This window comes from Camponotus floridanus, unplaced genomic scaffold (assembly GCF_003227725.1).
Source record: "Camponotus floridanus strain SB8 unplaced genomic scaffold, Cflo_v7.5 scaffold64, whole genome shotgun sequence".
In the NCBI taxonomy this organism is placed as follows: domain Eukaryota; kingdom Metazoa; phylum Arthropoda; class Insecta; order Hymenoptera; family Formicidae; genus Camponotus; species Camponotus floridanus.
Genome location: NW_020229814.1, coordinates 627,921 through 652,671, shown reverse-complemented (window position 1 = coordinate 652,671; position 24,751 = coordinate 627,921). Strand labels below are relative to the sequence as shown.

At 28.2% G+C, this 24,751-nt stretch overlaps 1 protein-coding gene and 1 pseudogene across 1 annotated transcript; both read left to right on the top strand.

Annotated features, from left to right (window-relative positions):
• The first annotated feature begins 5,356 nt into the window (after positions 1 to 5,356).
• LOC112639429 lies at positions 5,357 to 7,026 on the top strand (annotated as a pseudogene).
• Positions 7,027 to 14,525: 7,499 nt separating this feature from the next.
• On the top strand, positions 14,526 to 24,435 carry LOC112639432 (elongation of very long chain fatty acids protein AAEL008004-like). The gene is made up of 4 exons (XM_025413289.1): positions 14,526 to 14,583; positions 18,668 to 18,939; positions 19,379 to 19,684; positions 24,189 to 24,435. The coding sequence occupies exons 1-4, from the start codon at positions 14,544 to 14,546 to the stop codon at positions 24,375 to 24,377; spliced, it is 807 nt and encodes a 268-aa protein (XP_025269074.1). The 5' UTR covers positions 14,526 to 14,543; the 3' UTR covers positions 24,378 to 24,435.
• Positions 24,436 to 24,751: the final 316 nt, after the last annotated feature.

Sequence of the window (24,751 nt, the reverse complement as noted above, 5' to 3'; positions counted from 1 at the left end):
AGTTTATAGTTATATTAATATAGTTATATTCTATTTCTATTTTAAGCTATAATTATTTCGAATAAAATGCTTATCTAATTGCGTGATACGCAATAAGAACTTTTATCGCATTTAGCGTATGTTCACTAATAAATGGTAATAAATTTCAACTTACTACTTTCTCTGACATCCTTCAAAGATTTTGTCATGTAGTCGCTCTACTTGATCAAGATATCAATAAACTGATTCAATATATTAAAATGGAATGTAGATGTAAATATCTTTCACCGTGTTTGCCACTTAATCTCTATAACGGAAACCAAATAATGCAAAATTTTGCGATAAAAAATACATATAATATTATATAAGATTAATAACATTTTCTTGCAAGTAAATCTATCTTTGTGTTACTCGTCGATTTCATCGAAACTTCGTATATCTGTAGAATTGTTCGAAACAATAAAGTTATTTTTTTATAATAGCAATGATGCAATTTTAGATGAAAACTACCTTTTTAGGTGAAAACTACCTTTTTTATTATATGTATATATATATTATATGTATATATATATATATATATATACATATATATTTATTTATTATATTTATGATATATACATATATAGGATGTAACTAAGAAGTGTGCTCATGGAGCAAATAGTGTTATTCCTGATTAAAAATCCAGTCGAAAAGTCCTGAATCATTTTTTTCTATAACGCTTAAAAAGACGCCGAAGTTTTGATTTACCTATAAAATAGTCATATTTCATTTTTGTCCTTTTTATTAGTTGCACAGAATAATAAATGTTCCTTCACGATTAAAGTACATACAGAAACATAGCAGAAACCTTTTGGTTTTATGTTAAAAAATTAAAAAAAAATTGGAAAATCGTAAAAAGATCGTAACAATATTTGCTTAATATAAAAATTTTGCAATTTGTATGTACAAAATAAGATAGGCCTCCCACTAGAGATTGTATGAAAGAATATAAATGAACTTTTAGAAATGAGTTTAGAAACTTAATAAAAAAGATTTCGATAAATAAATCGGGAACCTATTTTGTTTTGTACGTACAAAGCAAATATTGTTACGATTTCATCCCAGAAGCCGATAAAAAACTGTAATTTCTCAATTTTTAACATAAAACCGAAAGGTTTCTGCTTTGTTTCTGTATGTACTTTAATCGTGGAGAAGCATTTATTATTCTGTGCAACTAATAAAAAGATTTCGGACAGAAATGAAATATGACATTTTATTGATAAAACAATACTTCAGCATCCTTTCAATAAAGCAGTAATTATTGAATAATGTTACGCCAAGAAGCACTGATTTTTAGCTTCCTTGTCGAAATTTTCTTTAAGAAAACGCTTTTAACGGAAGAAATATAATTTTTAATGCAAAATAAAGTTTTCCGCATTATCACGACGCATAAGAATATTGCACAATAGCAGCATGACATAGCGGCGGAGCGCTTACGCATACTCAGGCGCAGCTCACTGATGTGCGCCCGTCTAAAGGTCTGTGCTTATTGGCGCAACTTTATTCAATAATTACCGCCTTATTAAGCATTATAGAAAAAAATGATTCAGAACTTTACGATTTTTAATCAGATATAACGCTTTAATTTTTCTTTTCAATCTGTAACAGTTATTGAGGATGGTTTGAAGACAAATATCATTCGATTAAATTGCCTTTTCTTTTAAAAATTGATGAGAAAATGAAGATTTACGCCACAACTTTTTGCCTTCTATTCTTTTTTATTTGTGCACTGTTGTGTTGCACTATGCACTATGAATCTTCAAATGCAAAGTATTTGATGCATTAATATTAATAGACATTAATATTAATATCTAGATAAAATGTGCATTATAACAATGTGCACTATAACAATCACCTTATATAAAGTGACAATTAGGCGGCATAAAAGATTTAACGTTAGTATATATTGGACGTAACTGTTAATGTCATATATATAATTATAATATATATATATATATGGGACGTTTCACGTCAACCGGATCACTTGTCTGCCCAAAATTTGAAGTGACCTACAAAGACGTTCGATAGCTCAAAAAATTAGTCTTTACTAGTACTTTCGAAAGTCATGTGCCCCGTTTTGAAATTCAAAATGGCGGATCCAATATGGCTGCTGAAAGTGTGAAAATTAGTAAAAAGCTAATCTTAACTTGGGAGTTACATTACTGAAATTCAAGACGGCGTATCCAATATGGTTGCAGAAACCGTAAAAAGACTACTTAATTTAAAAATCAAATTGTTACTGTGGTTACTACTCTAACGTTTTTTTTTCAAAGTAGTTAGTGAGCAATCCCATCGGTAACTCAGTGAGCTGTTAATATTATATTGGATCAGCCATCTTGGATTTCAGTGACACAACTCTAGGATTGTCATCAGAGACACTGAAAACTCCTTTCTAAGCAATTTCAACGCCAATGTAATTTTGAAAAAGGAGATACTGTGGAATTACGTAGGCTATTCAATAATTATTCATCCATTCACCCGCCATATTGGATCCGCCATTTTGAATTTCAAAACGGGGCACATGACTTTCGAAAGTACTAGTAAAGACTAATTTTTTGAGCTATCGAACGTCTTTGTAGGTCGCTTCAAATTTTGGGCAGACAAGTGATCCGGTTGACGTGAAACGTCCCATATATACAGGGTCTACCAAAAGTGTGGAAACCCCTAAATATCTCGGAAAATATACGTTTTACAGAAAAGTGTTTCCAACAAAAGTTGTAGGGTTTAAGAAGATCTATATACTGATTCTATCAGTTTGACCTTGGATGGCGTCGTCAAGGTCAGGTCAAGGTCACATTGACTTTTTTAAATGACACCCCCTACATTTGATTGCATATTCTTATAGCTTAATTCAAGAGCTTTCCAAAACACTATAATAATGTTCATTTTTATTAAGTACTTTGCGAGTTATGAGGGTTGAATGATAGAGTAGCGCCGGTATTAACATTATCCAAGGTGTACTACATGGAGGTTACTCGCTCGGATTTGCATCTGTTGTGTGTGTGATCCAGCTAACTAAGGCAAGATCGATTCCTCAACATATCCTCATATTTCGCTGAAGTCAAATTGCCAAAAAATTGCTCCATAAAACGTGTATGAAACGTCTCGTTAGTTCCTTCATTTACCGCTATGTGACGCACTACGTGCAGTCTAACTCGCATTTAAAATTCAACTAAGAATGTATAAAGCTATCAAAGAACGAGCACCTTCTAACTTCAGCTTTGAGCAAGCAGAAATTAATTGTTATCGTCCAAATACAACGTACGATTAATTAAAATTAAACGTTTTAAAAATGGCTGGCGACTTGTCGGAACGTGAAAGAATCACTATCCTCATGATGCGTGGATGGGGTGATAACGAAAGATCGTTCTCTGATGTCGTTCGATTATTTAATGACACGTATCCGAACCGTCGAATTAATAAGTCCACTGTGTTAAAAACAATAGAACGTTTTAGACAAACTGGTAGCGTAAGAAATCGCTCTAAGTCAGGAAGACCATTGTCTGCAACCAACGAAGAAAAACAACTTGATGTTCTGCAGACATTTATTGAAGATCCCAATTCTAGTGTTCAGAGAGTCGCTCAAACTCACGATATTGCTCCCATGTCGGTTTGGAGAATTTTAAAGAAGAACAAGTTCCATCCATATAAATTGCAATACGTTCAAGAATTGCAAAACGGAGATGAGGAGCGTCGTATACATTTCTGTGAAAGAATGATGGCACTAATAGATGTCCGGCCCATCTTCCCTTATCAAATTGTTTTCACAGACGAGGCAACTTTTACCTTAACGGGAGAAGTTAATAATCAAAATTTTCGTTTCTGGTCAGATGAGAATCCGAATTGGGTGCGGGAAACTCACACACAACATCCACAAAAAATAAATGTATGGTGCGGAATAATAGATGGCTATTTAATAGGGCCGTTTTTTTTTGAAGAATATTTGAACGCTCAAAGGTATGAGAGATTACTTGTTGATCAAATAATTCCAGCCATACAGAATACTTTTCCAAATAATTTCCAAGAAATATGGTTTCAGCATGATGGAGCTCCTGCTCATTTTGGTGCAGGACCACGTCGTATTTTAAATGAGACTTTTCCGCTACGGTGGATAGGAAGAAGGAACGGAAATGAGGGAGGAGAGGATTGGCCACCTCGGTCACCAGATCTAACTCCTCTTGATTATTATCTATGGGGATATCTGAAGAGTAAGGTTTACAGAACAAAACCTAAAACCATTCACGAATTGATACAGCGAATAAGGGATGAAATGGCTTTGATACCTTTTGAAACGAATCGTAAAGTCATTTCTACATTCTACCAAAGATTAGCATATTGTCAGGAAGTAAATGGCAGCCACTTTCAGCATTTACTTTAACACATTGAAACACATTTGCAATCGTTTGGTGCAACCTAACCTGATCTCTGTATACACGCACCGCACGCACGCACACGCACACATTTCGAACAATTATTATGATAAATGAGCATCCACAAATTTATTTACTGTTTACTATGTCGATTGCTTTCCAGGTCTTTAAATACTCGATTGTAATTTGGTTGGGTCTTTGCTTTTGCTGACTGGATCCACGACCGATCTTGCCTTAGTTAGTTGGATCACACACACAACAGATGCAAATCCGAGCGAGTAACCTCCATGTAGTACACCTTGGATAATGTTAATACCGGCGCTACTCTATCATTCAACCCTCATAACTCGCAAAGTACTTAATAAAAATGAACATTATTATAGTGTTTTGGAAAGCTCTTGAATTAAGCTATAAGAATATGCAATCAAATGTAGGGGGTGTCATTTAAAAAAGTCAATGTGACCTTGACCTGACCTTGACGACGCCATCCAAGGTCAAACTGATAGAATCAGTATATAGATCTTCTTAAACCCTACAACTTTTGTTGGAAACACTTTTCTGTAAAACGTATATTTTCCGAGATATTTAGGGGTTTCCACACTTTTGGTAGACCCTGTATATATATATATGTGTGTGTGTGTGTGTGTGTGTGTGTGTGGTGTGTGTGTGTGTGTGTGTGTGTGTGTGTGTGTGTGGTGTGTGTGTGTGTGTGTGTGTGTGTGTGTGTGTGTGTGTGTGTGTGTGTGGTGTGTGTGTGTGTGTGTGTGTGGTGTGTGTGTGTGTGTGTGGTGTGTGTGTGTGTGTGTGTGTGTGTGTGTGTGTGTGTGTGTGTGTGTGTGTGTGTGTGGTGTGTGTGGTGTGTGTGTGGTGTGTGTGTGGTGTGTGTGTGTGTGTGTGTGTGTGTGTGTGTGTGTGTGTGTGTGTGTGTGTGTATATACTGATACTGACAACATATATTTCTTTACGTAATGGAACAAATTTACAATAATGTATTTATAAAGTCTTCCGGTAAGTAATTTTATCTTTTCAAAATTCCTTAAATACTAGAAAAGAGAGAGAGAGAGAGTAATGTGCATTAATTATAATAGAGGATTTTTATATTTTAATAGGAGTTTATATTATTATTATTTATTTGTACAATTTCGAAGTAAGAGTTATGTTTGTCCTATAATTCTGGTATTTAATAAATTAAAGTGTTTTAAAAATATTTTATAATATATGAAAAACATGAGGTACATTTTGTTATAAAAATTATAATACATTTTTGTACAGTACCATTAACTCGTGAATGGCCAATGATGTCCTCACCATTAATGTTCATAATTTTTGGATATTTGTATTTTGTCCTTTATGGTGGTCCACACTACATGAAGAATCGACCACCGTATAAATTGAAAACGTTTATATTGCTTTATAACTTAATACAAATCTTGGCGAACTTATGGTTTGTAAGAGAACATATAGCTTTTGGTTGGTTTTCAAAGTATAATATAATATGTTTACAATTACCAACTCCGGATTCTTCAAATACATATAGAGTATGATTTTACAATATATAATAATTAATTATTATTGATTATTATTAGTTACTGATATATTAGTTACTGATATATAGTACATTACATTGTCTGTTAAAAGAAACAAAATTGCCAATTTTTAAATATAAATTTTATGAGTTATAATAGCTCCAACTTCTCTCGAAAAGAATCAAGACATTTAGGAAAATATTATATTAATAATTATCAGACAGATCTTTATTAGCACACAGAAACAATTGTCTAATATAATAATATTCTCATAATTCCAATCATATATCAAGAAATATGATCAAGATCTTGGAAGAAATTTGATTTATTTTTTCAGTTTAACTATTCTATAATTCTTTTGATAAAATTCCATTTTATCATTCGTTATTATATTTATATCCTAGATAATATATTTTATTTCTTTAATATGTAGTATTTTGTACACTTTATATTATCAAAATTGTGTTTCAGATGCTCAATACTGTATGGTGGATACTTTTATTGAAAATATTCGATTTCGTTGAAACTTGTATATTTGTATTAAGAAAGAAACAGAATCAGGTTTCTAATTTACACGTACATCATCATGTATCTAATTTAATTTTCTACTGGCTTTATTTAAAGTACGTACCAGAGGAGAGGGCGACATTTTTTTTCTAAATTGTGCTGTGCACGTAATCATGTATATGTATTATTTGAGCTCTGCCCAAATATGCCCAAAATATCAACCAATTCTACATTTTTTGAAACCATTCATAACTAGAATACAAATGGTAAGTTATTCGTTATATTTTATGTATACATGTATACTCATATATATATATATATATATATATATATATATATATATATATATATATATGGGTCATTCCACAAATTAGCCACCCTTTCCCGCCCAAAATTGTATTGAAGTAAATTTAACTTCTAAGGTACCAAAATTTAATCTCATGAAACCATGGATCAATGAAGATTACATTTAATAAAAAAAAATAATTAAGAAGTCATTCGACATGACAGTGCAGAATGGCCATATTACAGGATGCGATATCTAAATTTAGTATGCATGTCACGCTCTATCATAATTAGTTGTATTAATTATTTTTAAACATGGAACGGCGGTAAGAAAAAAGAAACGCACGCACTGTTCAAATTGATATTTAAAAAAAATTGGAGACTGTACTTTTCTCGATAAATATATTTTTTATGTGCATTTACATTATTATTACTTTTTACAAACAAACATACATTTATTTTGATTATTTTGATATTTCAATTTAAGTGATATAATGTATAATTTTGTATAATTTTTTGTTTTGCGAAATTAGATACAGTTTCTTGTGATGATAGTATACTCACTACAGGTTTTGAATCCAGCTTGTGAAATACATATAAATTATTTATATGCTAAAGTTGTATTATATCTATTTGTTGGAAATTTATTCTTATATCTTTACTTATTTTATGATTTTTATAAAAACAATTACACTAGTACACCTAAAGAGAAAAACAATTAATATCAAGAAATAATATATCATCTACCAATAACATCCGACAAAATTTGATTTTCGTTTCTAACACGAATAATCATTTTCAATGTTTTTTCGCTTGTTAAATATATTTTAAATATTTGAAAATAATTTTTCCTTGACCCTCATATATTACATGGAAAATATTCTATTTTTTCTTAATACTACATTATGTGAAAAGTAAGTACTTTGTACTTACTTTTCACATAATGTAGTATTACATAACATAATAGAATTATATTGCAAAAAATTAATAATATTACTGCATATAAAATAGTAAGACTGCACAGAACTCGAGTTATTGCGAATTATATTAAAATCATACTGAAACAAAACATATATTTTAAATGTCAAAGATGATACTTTAATATTATGTGGTATTAAAATTTAGAAAAAAAATTGGATACTATCATGTTATAGTAAAAATTCTCAGAATCATTTTTAGTTTTATTAACATTATTTTTGTTTTAAACTATGATGTGTTGCCAAAGTTGGACAACAGATTTTTATTTAATAAGCAAAAATACATCGAAAATAACTATTCACTCGTATTACAAAAGTGATGTTGGACAATTATCAAACAATTAATTATGTTGATTAATTATGTACATATTTGATGTTAATAAAATATATATATATATATATATATATATATATATATAAATTGAGCATAACACAGTATTGTATTATTTAATATTATTTATTTCTTTTGTAATTTCATATATATATATATATATATATATATATATATATATATACACACACATATATACATATATATATACATATATACATATATATATACACATAATATATATATATATATATGTATATATATATATATATATATATATATATACACATATAACATTATTCTTGTTTAAAATTCAAATTCTGTTACAAATAATGATGATTTAATTTTACGATATACATATGTTACATCATAACGTGTGCGATTATGTGTTTAGTACAAATAGTACAGCACAATTTATAATGTTCGATTGCGTCAAACTTAAATTAGAAACTCTGATCTCTTACGTTTTTCCAAATACATCTTCTGTATTTCTCTAAACTTATTCCTCTAAACCAAAATTTAATAAAATCATTTAATTTCAAATGATGATGTAATGTTATTTTAAAGAAAATTAGAAAGAATATGAAAAGTAGTTTAATAGATAAAAATAAATAAAAACTTTTTCAAAAGGCTAATATAAACCACAAGTGTTGAAAATTAATGATTTTATATTAAATGATCATGAATAACATATTAATTATTATTATTCAAAAAATGATATAAAGATGTTTGATCGAGCATTCAATGTAGAAAAACGCAGACGTTTTGATTCTCTCCGGATCATTCTCAATGCCAAAAAAAGCAGAAAAAGCAATACAAAAATATACAAAATATAGTCAGTACAATCTTAAATATTAAAAAGTCGCTATCATACAAATTAAATTTTGAGATAAAAATAGGAATGAAAATACAATATAATTAAGTTTCGCAAATGAAACATTACTTATCGCAATGAAAAAGTTGGAGGGGCAGCTAGTCACTCACCTGCGCTCCAAAACGCAGATCGAAGTCGTGCGGAAAAAATGAGAGAAAAAGTCGTCCGTTAGAATAGCACAAACGAAGAATGTATAAATGGGCTGCGATGACCAAAAGTGTAAATCAAAGTTATTCTTAATTTTGAAACGTTATTATGTCCACAAGCACAAGGAATAGGAATGAACAAAAATCGCAATAATTCCCGAAGAAAGAGCGTGAAGAAAAAGGAAAAGCACATTTCATCGAAAAATTATTTCAAAATATTACTGAATCCAGACTATTGCGCCATTTGACCAGCGATACATTACTTATAATATCACAATTACAAGTTAAAGGGCTATAGATATCATATAATTATTATATTTTATATATTATATTATATATTATATTCATGATTTACCTATAAATTATCAAATCAATTATTTTGTAAGTCGCATTTATCGATATTGTTTTTGGAACTCGCCCAAATTTTACAGGGATATGCCCATGCCAGTTTCTACAAATGCATTTATTATAAAATAGAAAAGTGAAACAATCGAATTACTTACAATTGATTATTTTGTGAAGCTTTGACTATAAAAAATATCGGATATTATCTATCTTTACGTGTAGCATTGTTACTTTATATAGGAACAAATTCTATTTTTATTTTAAGCTATAATTATTTCGAATGAAATTCTTATACATGATACGCAATAAGAACTTTTAGCGCATGTCGCATTTAGCGTATGTTCACTAATAAATGGTAATAAATTCTTTACAACTTACTACTTCCTCCGACATCCTTCAAAGATTTTGTCATCGCTCTGCTTGATCAAGATATCAATAAACTGATTCAATATATTAAAATGCAATGTAGGTGTTAATATTTTTCATCGTGTTTACCACTTAACCTCTACAATGGAAATCAAATAATGCAAAATTTTGCGATAAAAAATACAGATAATATTATATAAGATTAATATCATTCTTGCAAATTTATCTTTGTGTTACTTGTCGATTTCATCGAAACTCCGTATATCTGTACAATTGTCCGAAACAATAAACAGGTATTTTTTTATAATAGCAATGATGCAATTTTAGTTGAAAACTGCCTTTTTTTATTTATAAGTACGAATAACTAATTTGTTGCATTTAAATTCATAATGTTCAAATTTTTTAAATTTTGGAGGTAAAGAGGTTTTTCTTGTCACTGGAAGGACATGAAATTTCATAAAAATTATAGAATACGAATTAAATATAGCGTTCTAACAAACTTTTGTTTTGTTCTTCGAATCTAGAAATAACTAATGAGTTGATGACGAAAATATACTCCATTTCATTTGTTTTAATTATTTTTTCATATATTTCTTACATTTTTAAATTTATTTTTTTTATTTTTTTTTTTATTTATTTATTTTTTGGGGGAAATTTTTCACACCTTATTTATGTGTATTTTTTCAGGTTTGATATTTTTTGTAGAAACGATGCGCAAAAAGATTTTTTTTTAGAAAAGAATTTGCAAGAGTACAATAAGTACACTTATGACTAATGCTTTATTGCATAATGCATAGATAGCATCACAATTTTTTAAACAATAATCTACAAGATTGTCAAACTCAAGTGATTTGTTTTGTAAGTATCCAATTTTGTAATGCAAATATTTATGAAATAATATTATAATATCAATTTTCGATTGCTTATTCATAATTTGCTATTTTCTCTTCGGTTTATAAATCTGTTTAATATATTGTAGTAGGATATTTACGAGAGAATTTTCTTAAGTTTGACAATTACGTAAATTATCGTCTTAAAAAACGTGAAATTATCTGTGCATTATGCAATAATATAGCAATAAAATAAAATTTGTTTGGTGTGCAAATTCTTTGTGTATAAATGTTTTTTTGTATATTGTTTCTGCAATAAATACAAAACCTATAAAGTAAATATAAGGAAAGCGTAGAAAATAATGTAGTAAAAGAAAATGTAAAAAATATATTTAAAAAATAGTTTTAAAAAATGAAATGGGGATAGATTTTCGCCTCCTCGTTAATTCTTTCTGAATTGAACAAGAAAGAGCAATACAAGATTGTTTTATTAGGCCATAATTGATTCGCTATTCTATAATTTTTACATCGAATTAAATATATTTCAATCAATACTTTAAATTTTCTCAATCTTAGTTAATTAAACAATATACAATTTAATCGAGAATCGATCCATATTAAATAATCACATCGATGTTTGCAATCTTTACGAACAATAATTATTATTTTAATACTTACAATTAGAGTCACAAATATATTCCATCCGTATTACTTTATTATTTTACTTGACAATCTAAATATAATTTGGGAAGAGGATTGTGAGAGAACACAAAATAAAACAATTTAAAGCATTGGTCGAAATATATTTAATTCCAATATTTATTTATTTATTTATTTATTTTATTTATAGACGGGACCATTAAGTCCCTTTAGTACAAATACATTACAATTTTTTTACAACGGAAGGGATAGTATAGACATTTGGCTAAAGAGCATCTAAATTTGTTAAGAGAGCCGTGAAAAAAATCAATTCGATTAGATATATCGTTAGACAATAGGCATATTCGATTAAAGGGTTTAAATCTGCCATAGGAGGTACGGTGCGATTCCTCATGAAAGATAGAGTTGGCTCTCAATGATTTGACAGGAGCGTGCAGTCCAATACGGCCAGTAAGATCAGGACAGGTTATATACCCATTGATTATTTTAAAAAGGAGTTGGATATCAAAAAATCTCCTTCTATTTTCCAGTGAGTCGAGATTAAGCAAATTCATTATCCAATCATAATTATGGTCCGAATAGTGCATAGGATTGTTCGTGAGAAAACTAACTCTTCGAAGAAAGCGGTGTTGAATACTTTCAATCATTACGCAGTACTTTGTTTGATATAGAGCCCATACCGTAACAGCATATTCAAGGTATGGTCTAACCAAAGCGCAAAACAGTAACCTTAGTGTGGAAATATTATGAAAATATTTAAATACAGTAACCTTAGTGTGAAAATATTATGAAAATATTTAAATTATTTATATATTGTTAAAAAAATATTATAAAAAGCATCAATGATCAAAAGATCATGCATATTTAATTCTCTTGTCCCCTTTCATGTACCTTCTGTTTCAATTTTTATTTGCAGTAATGAATTACGATTTGAAAAATATTTATCGTTGCGATAGTCGTTTTATGTCGTTTATCAAAAGTTAATTAATTTTTAATTATTAATATTTACAACAAATTATGTTTCGATACTTTCGAAACAATCGAATTATAGGTGCAAATAATTAGCATAACGAAAGACTTCATGAGTGATGAATAGTTTAATAAATAATCAATTAATCTTAATCAATAAATTTAAATACTTCTATAATTTAATATTTCTGGCGCAAATATTTAATATTACGGAAAATATTTCGGCAACGAGAGAATTATCAATAACACCGTGTTCGATCTTGATAAATAGTATAGCGCTATTGTTAATATGTTACATGGCTTTGTTATCATTCGCACAATAACCTTGAGTAGCGACGTGAGAGACTTTTCACATATTATCAAATTCTTTCTTTATACATAGTCAATTTTGGCGATATAAACAGTATCGCGGCAATGTTTCTGACTTACGATTATTCGATCAGTGGCTTTTGAGCAGTGAAGTAGTGATGTAAAACGTATCATATATTATCAAATTTTTTCTCTGAACACAATTGCAAGTGCAACGAGGAACTTTTCGTGAATGAGTGTAAGTGCAACGAGGAATTCAAATATATGCAAGGAGGGTTGAAGTGCCACGAGGAAAAAGCGAAGAAAGCAAAAGAAAGAAGAAGATTTTGGAAATGGATGGACTAATAAGATATGATGTAAGTCATTAATATAAATTATTTATCATACTAGACAACGCAAAGCGCGTGCCATTTATTCCCTTTCGTTATACATTTCTCACTGTCACACAAGTTGTCAAAATTTGTAATAATCGCAAATGACAACTGCTCACAACATGAATTGGGCGCAATAAAAGTACCAACCGGCATCGGAAAAGAGGCAACAATACTTCGAGACTTTCGAGAATCGATTTAACATGCACTTTTTAGAAAGGAATTTATTATTTATTATATTGTTGCGTCCCCGCATCCCGCGTTTCTGCGCGCGTTGTCAAGACCGTTGTCAAGACCGTTGTTATGACCAGCGACCGTCAAAGAGTCTGAGCACATCTGTTAAGTTGTGTGGACGCGTGTCTATTTGTGATCCGTTTTACGATTATTCCGAATTCTTGTATGTTACTCGCGGTTAATTAAAATTCTTATGCTCCTTAAATTACATTATTAGTTACGAGCGTCAACGTATGCCGATTGTGTCGCGCGCGTTCGATATATATCGTTCCGCGGGCGCAACAATATATAAATTATTTATTATAAGTATATATTCAAAATATACATATTTCACGTTTCGTTTTGTTTCTTTGATAGTGATTTAATAGATTATTTAGATTTTAAATTGTAACATATACAGGGTGAATCATAATGGTTGTACCAACCTTTTACCATTAGGGATCAATTACCGACTGCAACTCTAATCAATTGAATGATTCATAGATGACAGCTGCTTGAATCGACCGTATCTGCAGTAACGTACAAGCGAGTTAAATAGTATAAATTAAATAATATACATATTCTATGCAAACATACTTTTCTAACATATATAAATATATATATATATATATATATATATATATATATACAGAGTGTAACTAAGCGCACACAGCGCAAATAGCGTTAATCCTGATTAAAAATCGAGTCGAAAAGACCTGAACCATTTTTTTTCTATAATGCTTAATAAAGCGGTAATTATTGAGTAAAGTTGCGGTAATAAGCATCGACCTTTAGCCTCCTTGTCGAAATTTTCTTTAAGGAAACGCTTTTAACCGAAGAAATATGACTTTTAATGCAAAATAAAGTTTTCTGCATTATTACGACGCATAAGAATATTGCAAAGGCGCAGCTCACTGATGTGCGCCCGTCTAAAGGTCTGTGCTTATTGGCGCAACTTTATTCAATAATTTCCGCCTTATTAAGCATTATAGAAAAAAATGATTCAGAACTTTACGATTTTTAATCAGATATAACGCTTTAATTTTTCTTTTTAATCTGTAACAGTTATTGAGGATGGTTTGAAGACAAATATCATTCGATTAAATTGCCTTCTCTTTTAAAAATTGATGAGAAAATGAATATTTACGCCACAACTTCCTGCCTTCTATTCTTTTTTATTTGTGCACTGTTGTGTTAGCACTATGAATCTTCAAATGCAAAGTATTTCATGCATTAATATTAATAGTCATTAATATTAATATCTAGATAAAATGTGCATACTGTGACACCTTATATAAAGTGACGGTTAGACGGCATAAAAGATTTAACGTTAGTATAATACGAATATAACGGTTAATGTCCATATATATAATTATAAAAAAAAAAATATATATATATATGTGTGTGTATATATACTGATACTGACTACATATATTTCTTTATGTAATGGAACAAGTTTACAATAATTTATTTATAAATTCTTCTGGTAAGTAATTTTATCTTTTCAAAGTTCTTTAAATACTAGAAACTAATAATGTGCATTAATTATAAAGGATTTCTATATTTTAATAGGAATTTATATTGTTATTATTTATTTGTACAATTTCGAAGTAAGAGTTAAATTTGTGCTATGATTCTGGTATTTGATAAATTAAAGTGTTTTGGAAATATTTTATAATATATAGAAAACAAAAATTTTAAAATTAAAGAAATTGTAATGTGAAAAATTAAATATAGAAAGTTTGAATTGTCACGCTGTTTTTTACATAAAAAATAAAGTTATGCCGATTATTTTGTTAAAATGCATATATCTGAATCTAACTTATTATATTGTATTAATATGCCATACAAAGAATCATGTTAATCTCCATTTTTTTATCTAAAAAATGAGAAATGGAAAAAACCTATTGGATATATTTTCGACGCTTATAGAGATGAAAACATAGATTAGACAGTGAAAAACTCGTGAAAATTTTTGAGACTTTATCGAACATTATACAGGCAAATGTCTAGAATGTCTATGTCATGTTTTGCAGTCTCGAAGTGTAAAGGTAGATTGGTTCAAATTAAGAAGGAAGATGCTATACTATTTTGCGATATTCACAATAATTAACGAAAAATTAATTAAAGAAGATTGATCTATCGAATTTGCGAGTAGAAGCGCGCGGCGACAAGAGTTGTTTCACTGTAATGTGTATTAGGCACGCGGCAAAGCGGTGGATGAGGAAGAAATGGTGTGTGAGGCTCGGAATAGTATAGGACCTTCCTTAATTTGAACGAATCTACCTTCACACTTCGAAATTGCGAAAAATTTCAAAACACTCTGTATGAGAGTGACTAAAATACAACAATTATTACTCTCAGGTATGTGTCATTCTTGATACTGAAAGCATCATGTACAGAGTTTTTCGGGTTGCTGAATTAAAACCTGGACTCCTACACGAAATCCTTAAAATCCAAGGCATTAAGCTACATCCCTAAGTTCTTAAATCCAAAGTCATTAATCCTAACGTTTAGACAAATAAACTTAAATCGCAAATCCATTAGCTAGGAACTCTTAAACTCTAATCTCAATCTTAAAGATAAAAAGTTTAAACATATGATCTACAAAGCAGGAGCCCTTCAATGATTAACTCTTGAACCCTAATTAATCTTTATTACTTTATTATTTCTTGTTCTTCCGTAGTATTAATAATAATGTTGCCAAATATTATTAGTAAAATCAAAGTACCAAACTAAATATTACTAACCAAATAAATCAAAGAAAAAAGAATAATTAAAATTAAAGCGTTAGAGGTTTAAGAAATTGGAATTTCTGAGTTTTTGGTTAAAAAACATTCAAGATTTAATGTTTTAAGGTTTAATGTTCTAAGTTCAAAAGTTGAGAGTTTAGTGTTCTAGGACTGAAACTTGAAAGAGTTCGAGTTTAAAAATTCAAGATTCAAGGGCTTCCTAGGTAACAGACGTTCGTTTTATATACGTTTCTTAAAATCCAATATTTTCTAACCGTAAAGCATTAATAAGAAATAAGAAATAAGTTTCTATAGAAACGCTTTATAGTTAAGAAAACGTAATTTTCACGTTTCTATAGACAAAATAAAAACTAATTTTTATTAATTTCAAATTAATTTTAAATTATATATACATATATACATACATATACATATATATATATATATATATATATATATATATATATATATATACACCGTGGCTCATTTTAATTGACGCACCTGAATATCTCCGTTGGTAAGCCGAATACAAAAAAATTGTTCAGACAAAAGTTGTATGGCTTGAAGGGGGACATAAGATGGTATCATTGGTTTTATCTTGAAAAGTTGTTTGAAGGTCACATGAAGGCTACCTTCAATTTTTTAAATAGAACCCCCTATTTTTTATTACTTATTCTTATAGCTTATCTCGAGAGCTTTTCAAAACATTATAATAAAGTATTTCTTCATTGAGTACTTTTCGAGTTGGGGCTTGAAATCATTTCTTAACATAACTTTTACATAAACCATAAAATATCTGGTAAAATATTCATTTTTCGATTATCTTACCTTCATACTTTTATGTACAAAATAATGAGAGGAATCAATTGGTGTAAAGAAAACACATAGTTGTTTCTAAGAAAAAATATGTAATTTGCAATTAACAATTCCATATTTTTTCTCAAAAACAATTGTATGTTTTCTTTATAGCAATTGATTCCTCTCATTATTTTGTACATAAAAGTATTAAGGTAGGATAATCGAAAAATGAATATTTTACTAGATATTTTATGGTTTATGTAAAATTAAGAAATGATTTCAAGCCTCATAACTCGAAAAGTACTCAATGAAGAAATACTTTATTATAGTGTTTTGAAAAGCTCTCGAGATAAGCTATAAGAATAAGTAATAAAAAATAGGGGGTTCCATTTAAAAAATTGAAGGTAGCCTTCATGAGACCTTCAAACAACTTTTCAAGATAAAACCAATGATACCATCTTATGTCCCCCTTCAAGCCATACAACTTTTGTCTGAACAATTTTTTTGTATTCGGCTTATAAACGGAGATATTCAGGTGCGTCGATTAAAATGGGCCACGGTGTATATATATAATTATTACGAAAACTATATTAATTTCTATTTACAAATATATGAACAAGATCACTAAGAATCAGTATTTCATTGATCTCTAGTAGAAACATTTATTTTTTGTTACTTTATCTTATATCTTAATAATTATAGTCAGTGGAAGTAAAATTTTATTGTAAAATCAGTAATCGCTAGTTTGTTTGTTTACCGTTACTGATGCGCTATTTTTTTGTATTTAAGTTTTAGTCATGAGAATTATATAAAGCTTGCAAAAGACAACAGATAAAATTGAAAATATTGCTTCAAGTTAATTTTTGATACAATATCAATAGAGAAACTTCAGATATCAAATTGATTTTACATGTCGGACGAGTAAACGTCCGGCGAATAAACGAAAATGATCTGTTCATTATACATGAAAATGTAAAATAAATCATCATCTTTTTAACATTCAGGTTCTAACATGCATGTAAATATAAATAAAATTTTTAATTTTATACGAAGTAGATAATTAACATTACTGATTAAAACAGCCAATATTATTGATTTTTCAATGAAATATTATTGATTTACAGTGCTATAATAACATATAACTGCTGTATCAGTGACTCTGTTTACTGCTTTCAGTGATAATATACTGATTCATTTTTAAATAGTGTATATGAATGCATTACTTTATTAATTCCATAAAAAAACGAACGTTGAACGAATAAAAGAAAAAAAAACGTATTATAAACATATTATTTTTTAAAGCAAGTTTTTATAAGCAAAGAAACTTATCTCTTAACATTCTTCAAGTGGATATTTTAACCAATCAGAAACGTTTTTAGGAGTCGATTATGAAACGTGTCAAAGAAACATTTGTTGAAATGTTTTTAAAACGAATATATGCTACCTGTGTTAGAATTCAAAGAATTAGGATTCTTGAGATTAGAATTTAAAAGTTCTTGGCTAAAAGGTTTGCAATTTAAAGCTATGTATTTAAGCGTTAGGATTAATGACTTTGGGTATAAGAATTTAGAGGGTATAGCTTGTGTGTGAGGGCTTGAGATTTGAAGATTCCGAGTATAGAAGTCCAGGTTTAATTTCTAGCGACCCAAAGAATCCTCACTCTCGCATAACGTTTGATAGGATTTCAGAGTTTTCCATGTTTTAATCTATATTTTCATCATCTGTGGACGTCACAGAAATATATCCAATAGGCTTTTTCCGTGTCTCCATTAGGTAGAAAGACGGAGATTTTTAACATGTTCCTTTCTTATATGTCTTTAAATGTTGATGCAAGATAGTACAATATTATTAAAATAATAATTACTGTATATAATATCCATATATAAATGAATGAAAGACCTCTCTCAGCCTTTTTTATTAAAAAAAAATTAATGCACAATGTATGCTGAAAGAGCTTACTCTAAAGTCCCTAAATCTTTTAAGGAAGATTAATGCACAAGGTACATTTTGTTATAAAAATTATATTACATTTTTGTACAGAACCATTAACTCGTGAATGGCCAATGATGTCCTCACCATTTCCATTAATGTTCATAATTTTTGGATATTTGTATTTTGTCCTTTATGGTGGTCCACGCTACATGAAGAATCGACCACCGTATAAATTGAAAACGTTTATATTGCTTTATAACTTAATACAAATTTTGGTGAACTTATGGTTTGTAAAAGAACATATAGCTTTTGGTTGGTTTTCAAAGTATAATATAATATGTTTACAATTACCAACTCCGGATTCTTCAAATACATATAGAGTATGTTTTTACAATATATAATAATTAATTATTATTGATTATTATTAGTTATTGATATACATTACATTGTCTGTTAAAAGAAACAAAATTGCCAATTTTTAAATATAAATTTTATAAGTTATAATAGCTCCAACTTCTCTCGAAAAGAATCAAGACATTTAGGAAAATATTATATTAATAATTATCAGACAGATCTTTATTAGCACACAGAAACAATTGTCTAATATAATAATATTCTCATAATTCCAATCATATATCAAGAAATATGATCAAGATCTTGGAAGAAATTTGATTTATTTTTTCAGTTTAACTATTCTATAATTCTTTTGATAAAATTCCATTTTATCATTCGTTATTATATTTATATCCTAGATAATATATTTTATTTCTTTAATATGTAGTATTTTGTACACTTTATATTATCAAAATTGTGTTTCAGATGCTCAATACTGTATGGTGGCTACTTTTATTGAAAATATTCGATTTCGTTGAAACTTGTATATTTGTATTAAGAAAGAAACAGAATCAGGTTTCTAATTTACATGTGCATCATCATATATCTAATTTAATTTTCTGCTGGATTTTTTTAAAATACTTTCCAGAGGAAAGGGTGACATTTATTTCTCTGCTAAATTGTGCTGTGCACGTAATCATGTATATGTATTATTTGAGCTCTTCTCAAATAGGCCCAAAATGTCAACCAATTCTACATTTTTTGAAACCTTTCATAACTAGAATACAAATGGTAAGTTATTCGTTATATTTTATGGATACGTGTATATATATATATATATATATATATATATACACACGTATATATATATGGGTCATTCCACGTCAAATTAGCCACCCCCCTCCCCCGCCCAAAATTGTATTGAAGTAAATTTAACTTCTAAGGTATCAAAATTTAGCTGGAAACATTTCGTTTTTTATGCCATTTGGCGATTTTGAAAAATGTCAAATAATGACCTTGATTTTGTCATTTAAATAAAAAATGGTACTTATTTTCGTGTTCAAATCTTTTCTATATATACTGTGTTTCTATATATTATTTTCTTACAGATGAAGTACAAATGTCATTTTTAATGTAATTTGATCTGAATCCAAATCTGAAGTCAGAAAAACAAAATTTAATTTTTTTTTTTATATATTCTATTTATTTTATATTATATATTTATATATTATATATATATATTTTTTTTTCTATATATTTTTTTCCTATATATTTTTACATATTCTTGTAGCTCATCTCGAGAGCTTTCCAAAACATTATAATTAAATTAGTTTTCGTTAAGTACTTTACAAGTTATGAGGCTTGAAATTATTTCTTAATTTTACATAAACCGTAAAATATTTTGTAAAATATTCATTTTTCGATTATCTTAGCTTAATACTTTTATGTACAAAATAATGAGAGGAATCAATTGGTGGAAAGAAAACACATAGTTATTTTTAAGAAAATGTATGTAATTTACAATTGAGTTCCATTTGAAATTTTTTACGTTATTTGTATGCAGCTCGTAAGGGTCATTTCAAGGTCATGCCGTCTATGCCACATAATACATCTTTTCATACCATAAAAATTATATCTAAGACATTTTGTCGAAAAATGAATAGTTTCGGAAATAATTGTTTGCTTCCATACTTTTTCCCCACCCTGTATATAGGGTGTTCCATTAAAAAAAAATAAAGTGATCTTCTCGTAATTTTCAAAGGACTCTTCAAGATCAAATCAATGGCACCGTCTTATGTCCTCCTAGAAACCATACAACTTTTGTCTGAAACATTTTTTCGATTTTTCATTATTTTCCGAAATATTTGCCTAAGGAAATTAAAATGAGACACCCTGTATATATATGGGTACCAAAATTTAGCTTGAAACATATGGTTTTTTATGACGTCTGGAGATTTTGAAAAATGTCAAATAAATAAAAAAGAAAAAAAAGAAAATTTTGTTTTTCTGACTTCAGATTTGGATTCAGCGGATTAAATTACATGAAAAATGACTTTTGTATTTCATCTATCAGAAAATAATAAAGATTTGAATACGGTAATAGATACCATTTTTTATTTAACTGACAAAACCAATGTCATTATTTGACATTTTTCAAAATCGCCTGACGGCATAAAAAACTAGATGTTTCAAGCTAAATTTTGGTACCTTAAAAGTTAAATTTACTTTAATACAATTTTGGGTAGGGGTGGGGGGTGGCTGATTTGACGTGGAATGATCCATATATGTGTGTGTGTGTGTTGTGTGTGTGTGTGTATGCACGCACGAACACACGTACATACATTGTGTATGTATGTAAATCAGTGTGGTTAAAATATGTTTACTGGGAAAAAAAGCAATCTCCATAAATTCTTTTTATAAAACAGTAATTGCTGCGTTCTTAAAATACAAAAAGGAGACGACTTGAAAATCCGACGAATTAGTTTGATATCTTAAAAATTTATTTAAAGTAGAGAATTATTGTTCAAAGAAATAAGGATATCTCTCACATAGTCAATATCTCTCAATATCTAAAAGAAAATGCAAAATCAAATCATTAAGAAAATACATTAGCGTAAATATTTTTCAACTGCGAAGATTGAAGATTTTTTATAAGTCAATTATCAAGCAACGCGATAGTGTTGCGACGCTATGATAAAACTATAGCTATAGTTGGCAGCAGCTACCTGATGCTGATTTATCGACTTATTTATTAATCACCATAAAAATTTCAATACGCTAATGCCCGATTTTACCAACTGCGTTTACAACTTAAATCTTAATTTAACTTTTTTGTCTCTTTCTAAAATAATAATCTTTCGGTGATATATCTTTTAAAAAAAGGGGAAATGGATTTTAACAGAAAGCGCTAAAATCTTGAAGCTAAGTGTTCATTAATCATACTTTTAACAATCATTTCAAAATCAATGGAAAGCATTTTAGAAAAATTGTTTGAGACAAAAATTTCTTATTTCTCGTCATGAAATTCGAATCTGGGCTGTACTTTCGAATGAGGAACCTCTTCAATTCGGATGACTGTTCTGAGTAACATTTTAATTGTCACTTGTTGTTTATTAAAAAGTTAAAAATAAATAAAAAACGTTTTAAAGATATGTAATTCTTTATCTTTGTGAAAAATCAAAAAAACTAAATTAAAATTCTTTAATTTTTATTCTTTTCTCTTTTTTCATACTTAATCCAAATCTATTTCCAATTTAAAATTAAAATTTGATTTGAGACAAACCTTCCTTTGCGTGAAAAGTTGCAACTTATGTAAACTTCGTTTTTTCTTGCAAAGTACATGCGTAGACATAATGAATTCTACCCTCGCCCCTAGATTAGGTTAGCTCTTTGGAATGGACAAAGCTTCTCCCTTTCTCTCTCTCTCTCTCTCTCTCTTTCTCTCTTTCTCTCTCTCTCTCTTTCGTTGATTTACTACACATAAATAAATAAATGAATAATAAATAGATAAAAATTATACATACATTATAAAATATTTTTATTTATAATTTTTTAATAAACAACGAGCGACGATTAAAACCTTTTAAATGAAAGGCAAGACAGTAACTTTGACAACATATATCAAGGTCAAGATCATTGAAACTTAATTTTTTTATATCGTTGTTTAGTTATATTTTTGTCCATAACTTTTGAATCATTTAAAATCCGTGAATAATCCTTTGACAACTGATTTTAATATGATCTCCTATGTGTAAAGTTTCATCTCAATCGGAGGGGTTCCCCATTTGAAAGAACACTTCCGGAAATTAAAAATATCATCAAATAGAGCATACCTAGAGTTAGTTATCAAGATTTAAGCGATTTTTAATAAATTTTTAATAATTTCACTTCTGTTTTTTTTTTAAAGGCCTGCGGGTGATTAGAGACATTTTGTATAAGTTTCCCTTTTCCCTTTCTTTAATATATAATGTATTAAAAGAATTACAATATGTCGTAATCGATCAATTAAATTAATAAGAACTGATTCTTTATACGTAAAAACAAATTTTTAATTTGCAAATGAATAAACAAGCTAAATCAATAATAATAATTTATAACTATAAATTGTATAATAAAAAAACTAAATTAATAATAACTTTGATTTATTGCATAATACGTATAACTAATTCTCTTTCATAAATAAGCAAAACTAAATAAATAATAAACTAAATGAATAATAAACTAAATGAATAATAATGAAATTTATAACAATGAATTACGTAATGATTTATTATATCAATAGTATCAATTAAATCAATATTAACTTTAGCTTCTTGTATATACTTGTAACTAATATAGTATATAAAAGTTGATACGACATAAAATAACATAAAATTAAAATCCAAAGAATCAAAAATCAAAATAAAAAGTGAAATTAATAATTATAATTAAGTTAGTTAATTATAACTTCATTACCTAACCTAAACAAGAAGTACTTAGAAGCAATTCAATTTGTCAGGGTTTGTAATTTGAAATAATATTTGCCATAAAGTCAATCTTATCTTTACACAAGATATTATACATAGATTTTTTCCATGAAATTAAAACGCATTTCATTTTTATTAAGAAAAACTTGATTTTTAAAGAAAGTCTAATTTTTGTATGATATATAAAATTGCATCATTATGTCGCAGATTTTATTGCAAATAAATTATCTAACTGTTACTGTGCCATAATGCCGATCATATCGATTGTCAATTTCGATATATTATGTGGAGATATAGCATTACATGAAGATGTGATTATACGAAGATATAATATATGTAAAAATCTAATAGTATTACCTAACTGTTCAGTCTCTTGAATAAAATCAATTTATCTTGTTCATAAGATAGCTCAATAAGAAGAATATTTACTAATGCTTTTTGCTGATTTCATTAAACCATGGATCAATGAAGATTACATTTAAGAAAAAAAAATAATCAAGAAGTCATTCGATATGACAGTGCAGAATGGCCATATTACAGGATGCGTTATCTAAATTTCGTATGCACGTCACGCTGTATTATAATTAGTTGTATTAATTATATTTAAACATGGAACGGCGGTAAGAAAAAAGAAACGCACGCAAACTGTTCAAATTGATATTTAAAAAAAATTGGAGATTGTACTTTTCTCGATAAATATATTTTTTATGTACATTTACATTATTATTACTTTTTACCTAACAAACATACATTTATTTTGATTATTTTGATATTTCAATTTAAGTGATATAATGTATAATTTTGTATAATTTTTTGTTTTGCGAAATTAGATACAGTTTCTTGTGCTGATTGTATATTCACTACAGGTTTTGAATCCAGCTTGTGAAATACATATAAATTATTTATATGCTAAAGTTATATTCTATATATTTATTGGAAATTTATTCTTATATCTTTACTTATTTTATGATTTTTATAAAAACAATTACACTAGTACACCTAAAGAGAAAAACAGTTAACATCAAGAAATAATACATTATGTACCAATAACATCTGACAAAATTTGATTTTTGTTTCTAATACAAATAATCAATTTTCAATGTTTTTTCGCTTGTTAAATATATTTTAAATATTTGAAAATAATTTTTCCTCGACCCTCATATATTACATGGAAAATATTCTATTTTTTCTTAATACTACATTATGTGGAAAGTAAGTACTTTGTACTTACATAATATAATAGAATTATATTGCAAAAAGTTAATAATATTACCGCATATAAAATAGTAAGACTGCACAGAACTTATTGCGTTATTGCGAGAGATATTAAAATCATACCGAAACAAAACATGTATTTTAAATATCAACGTTGAAACTTTAATATTATATGGTA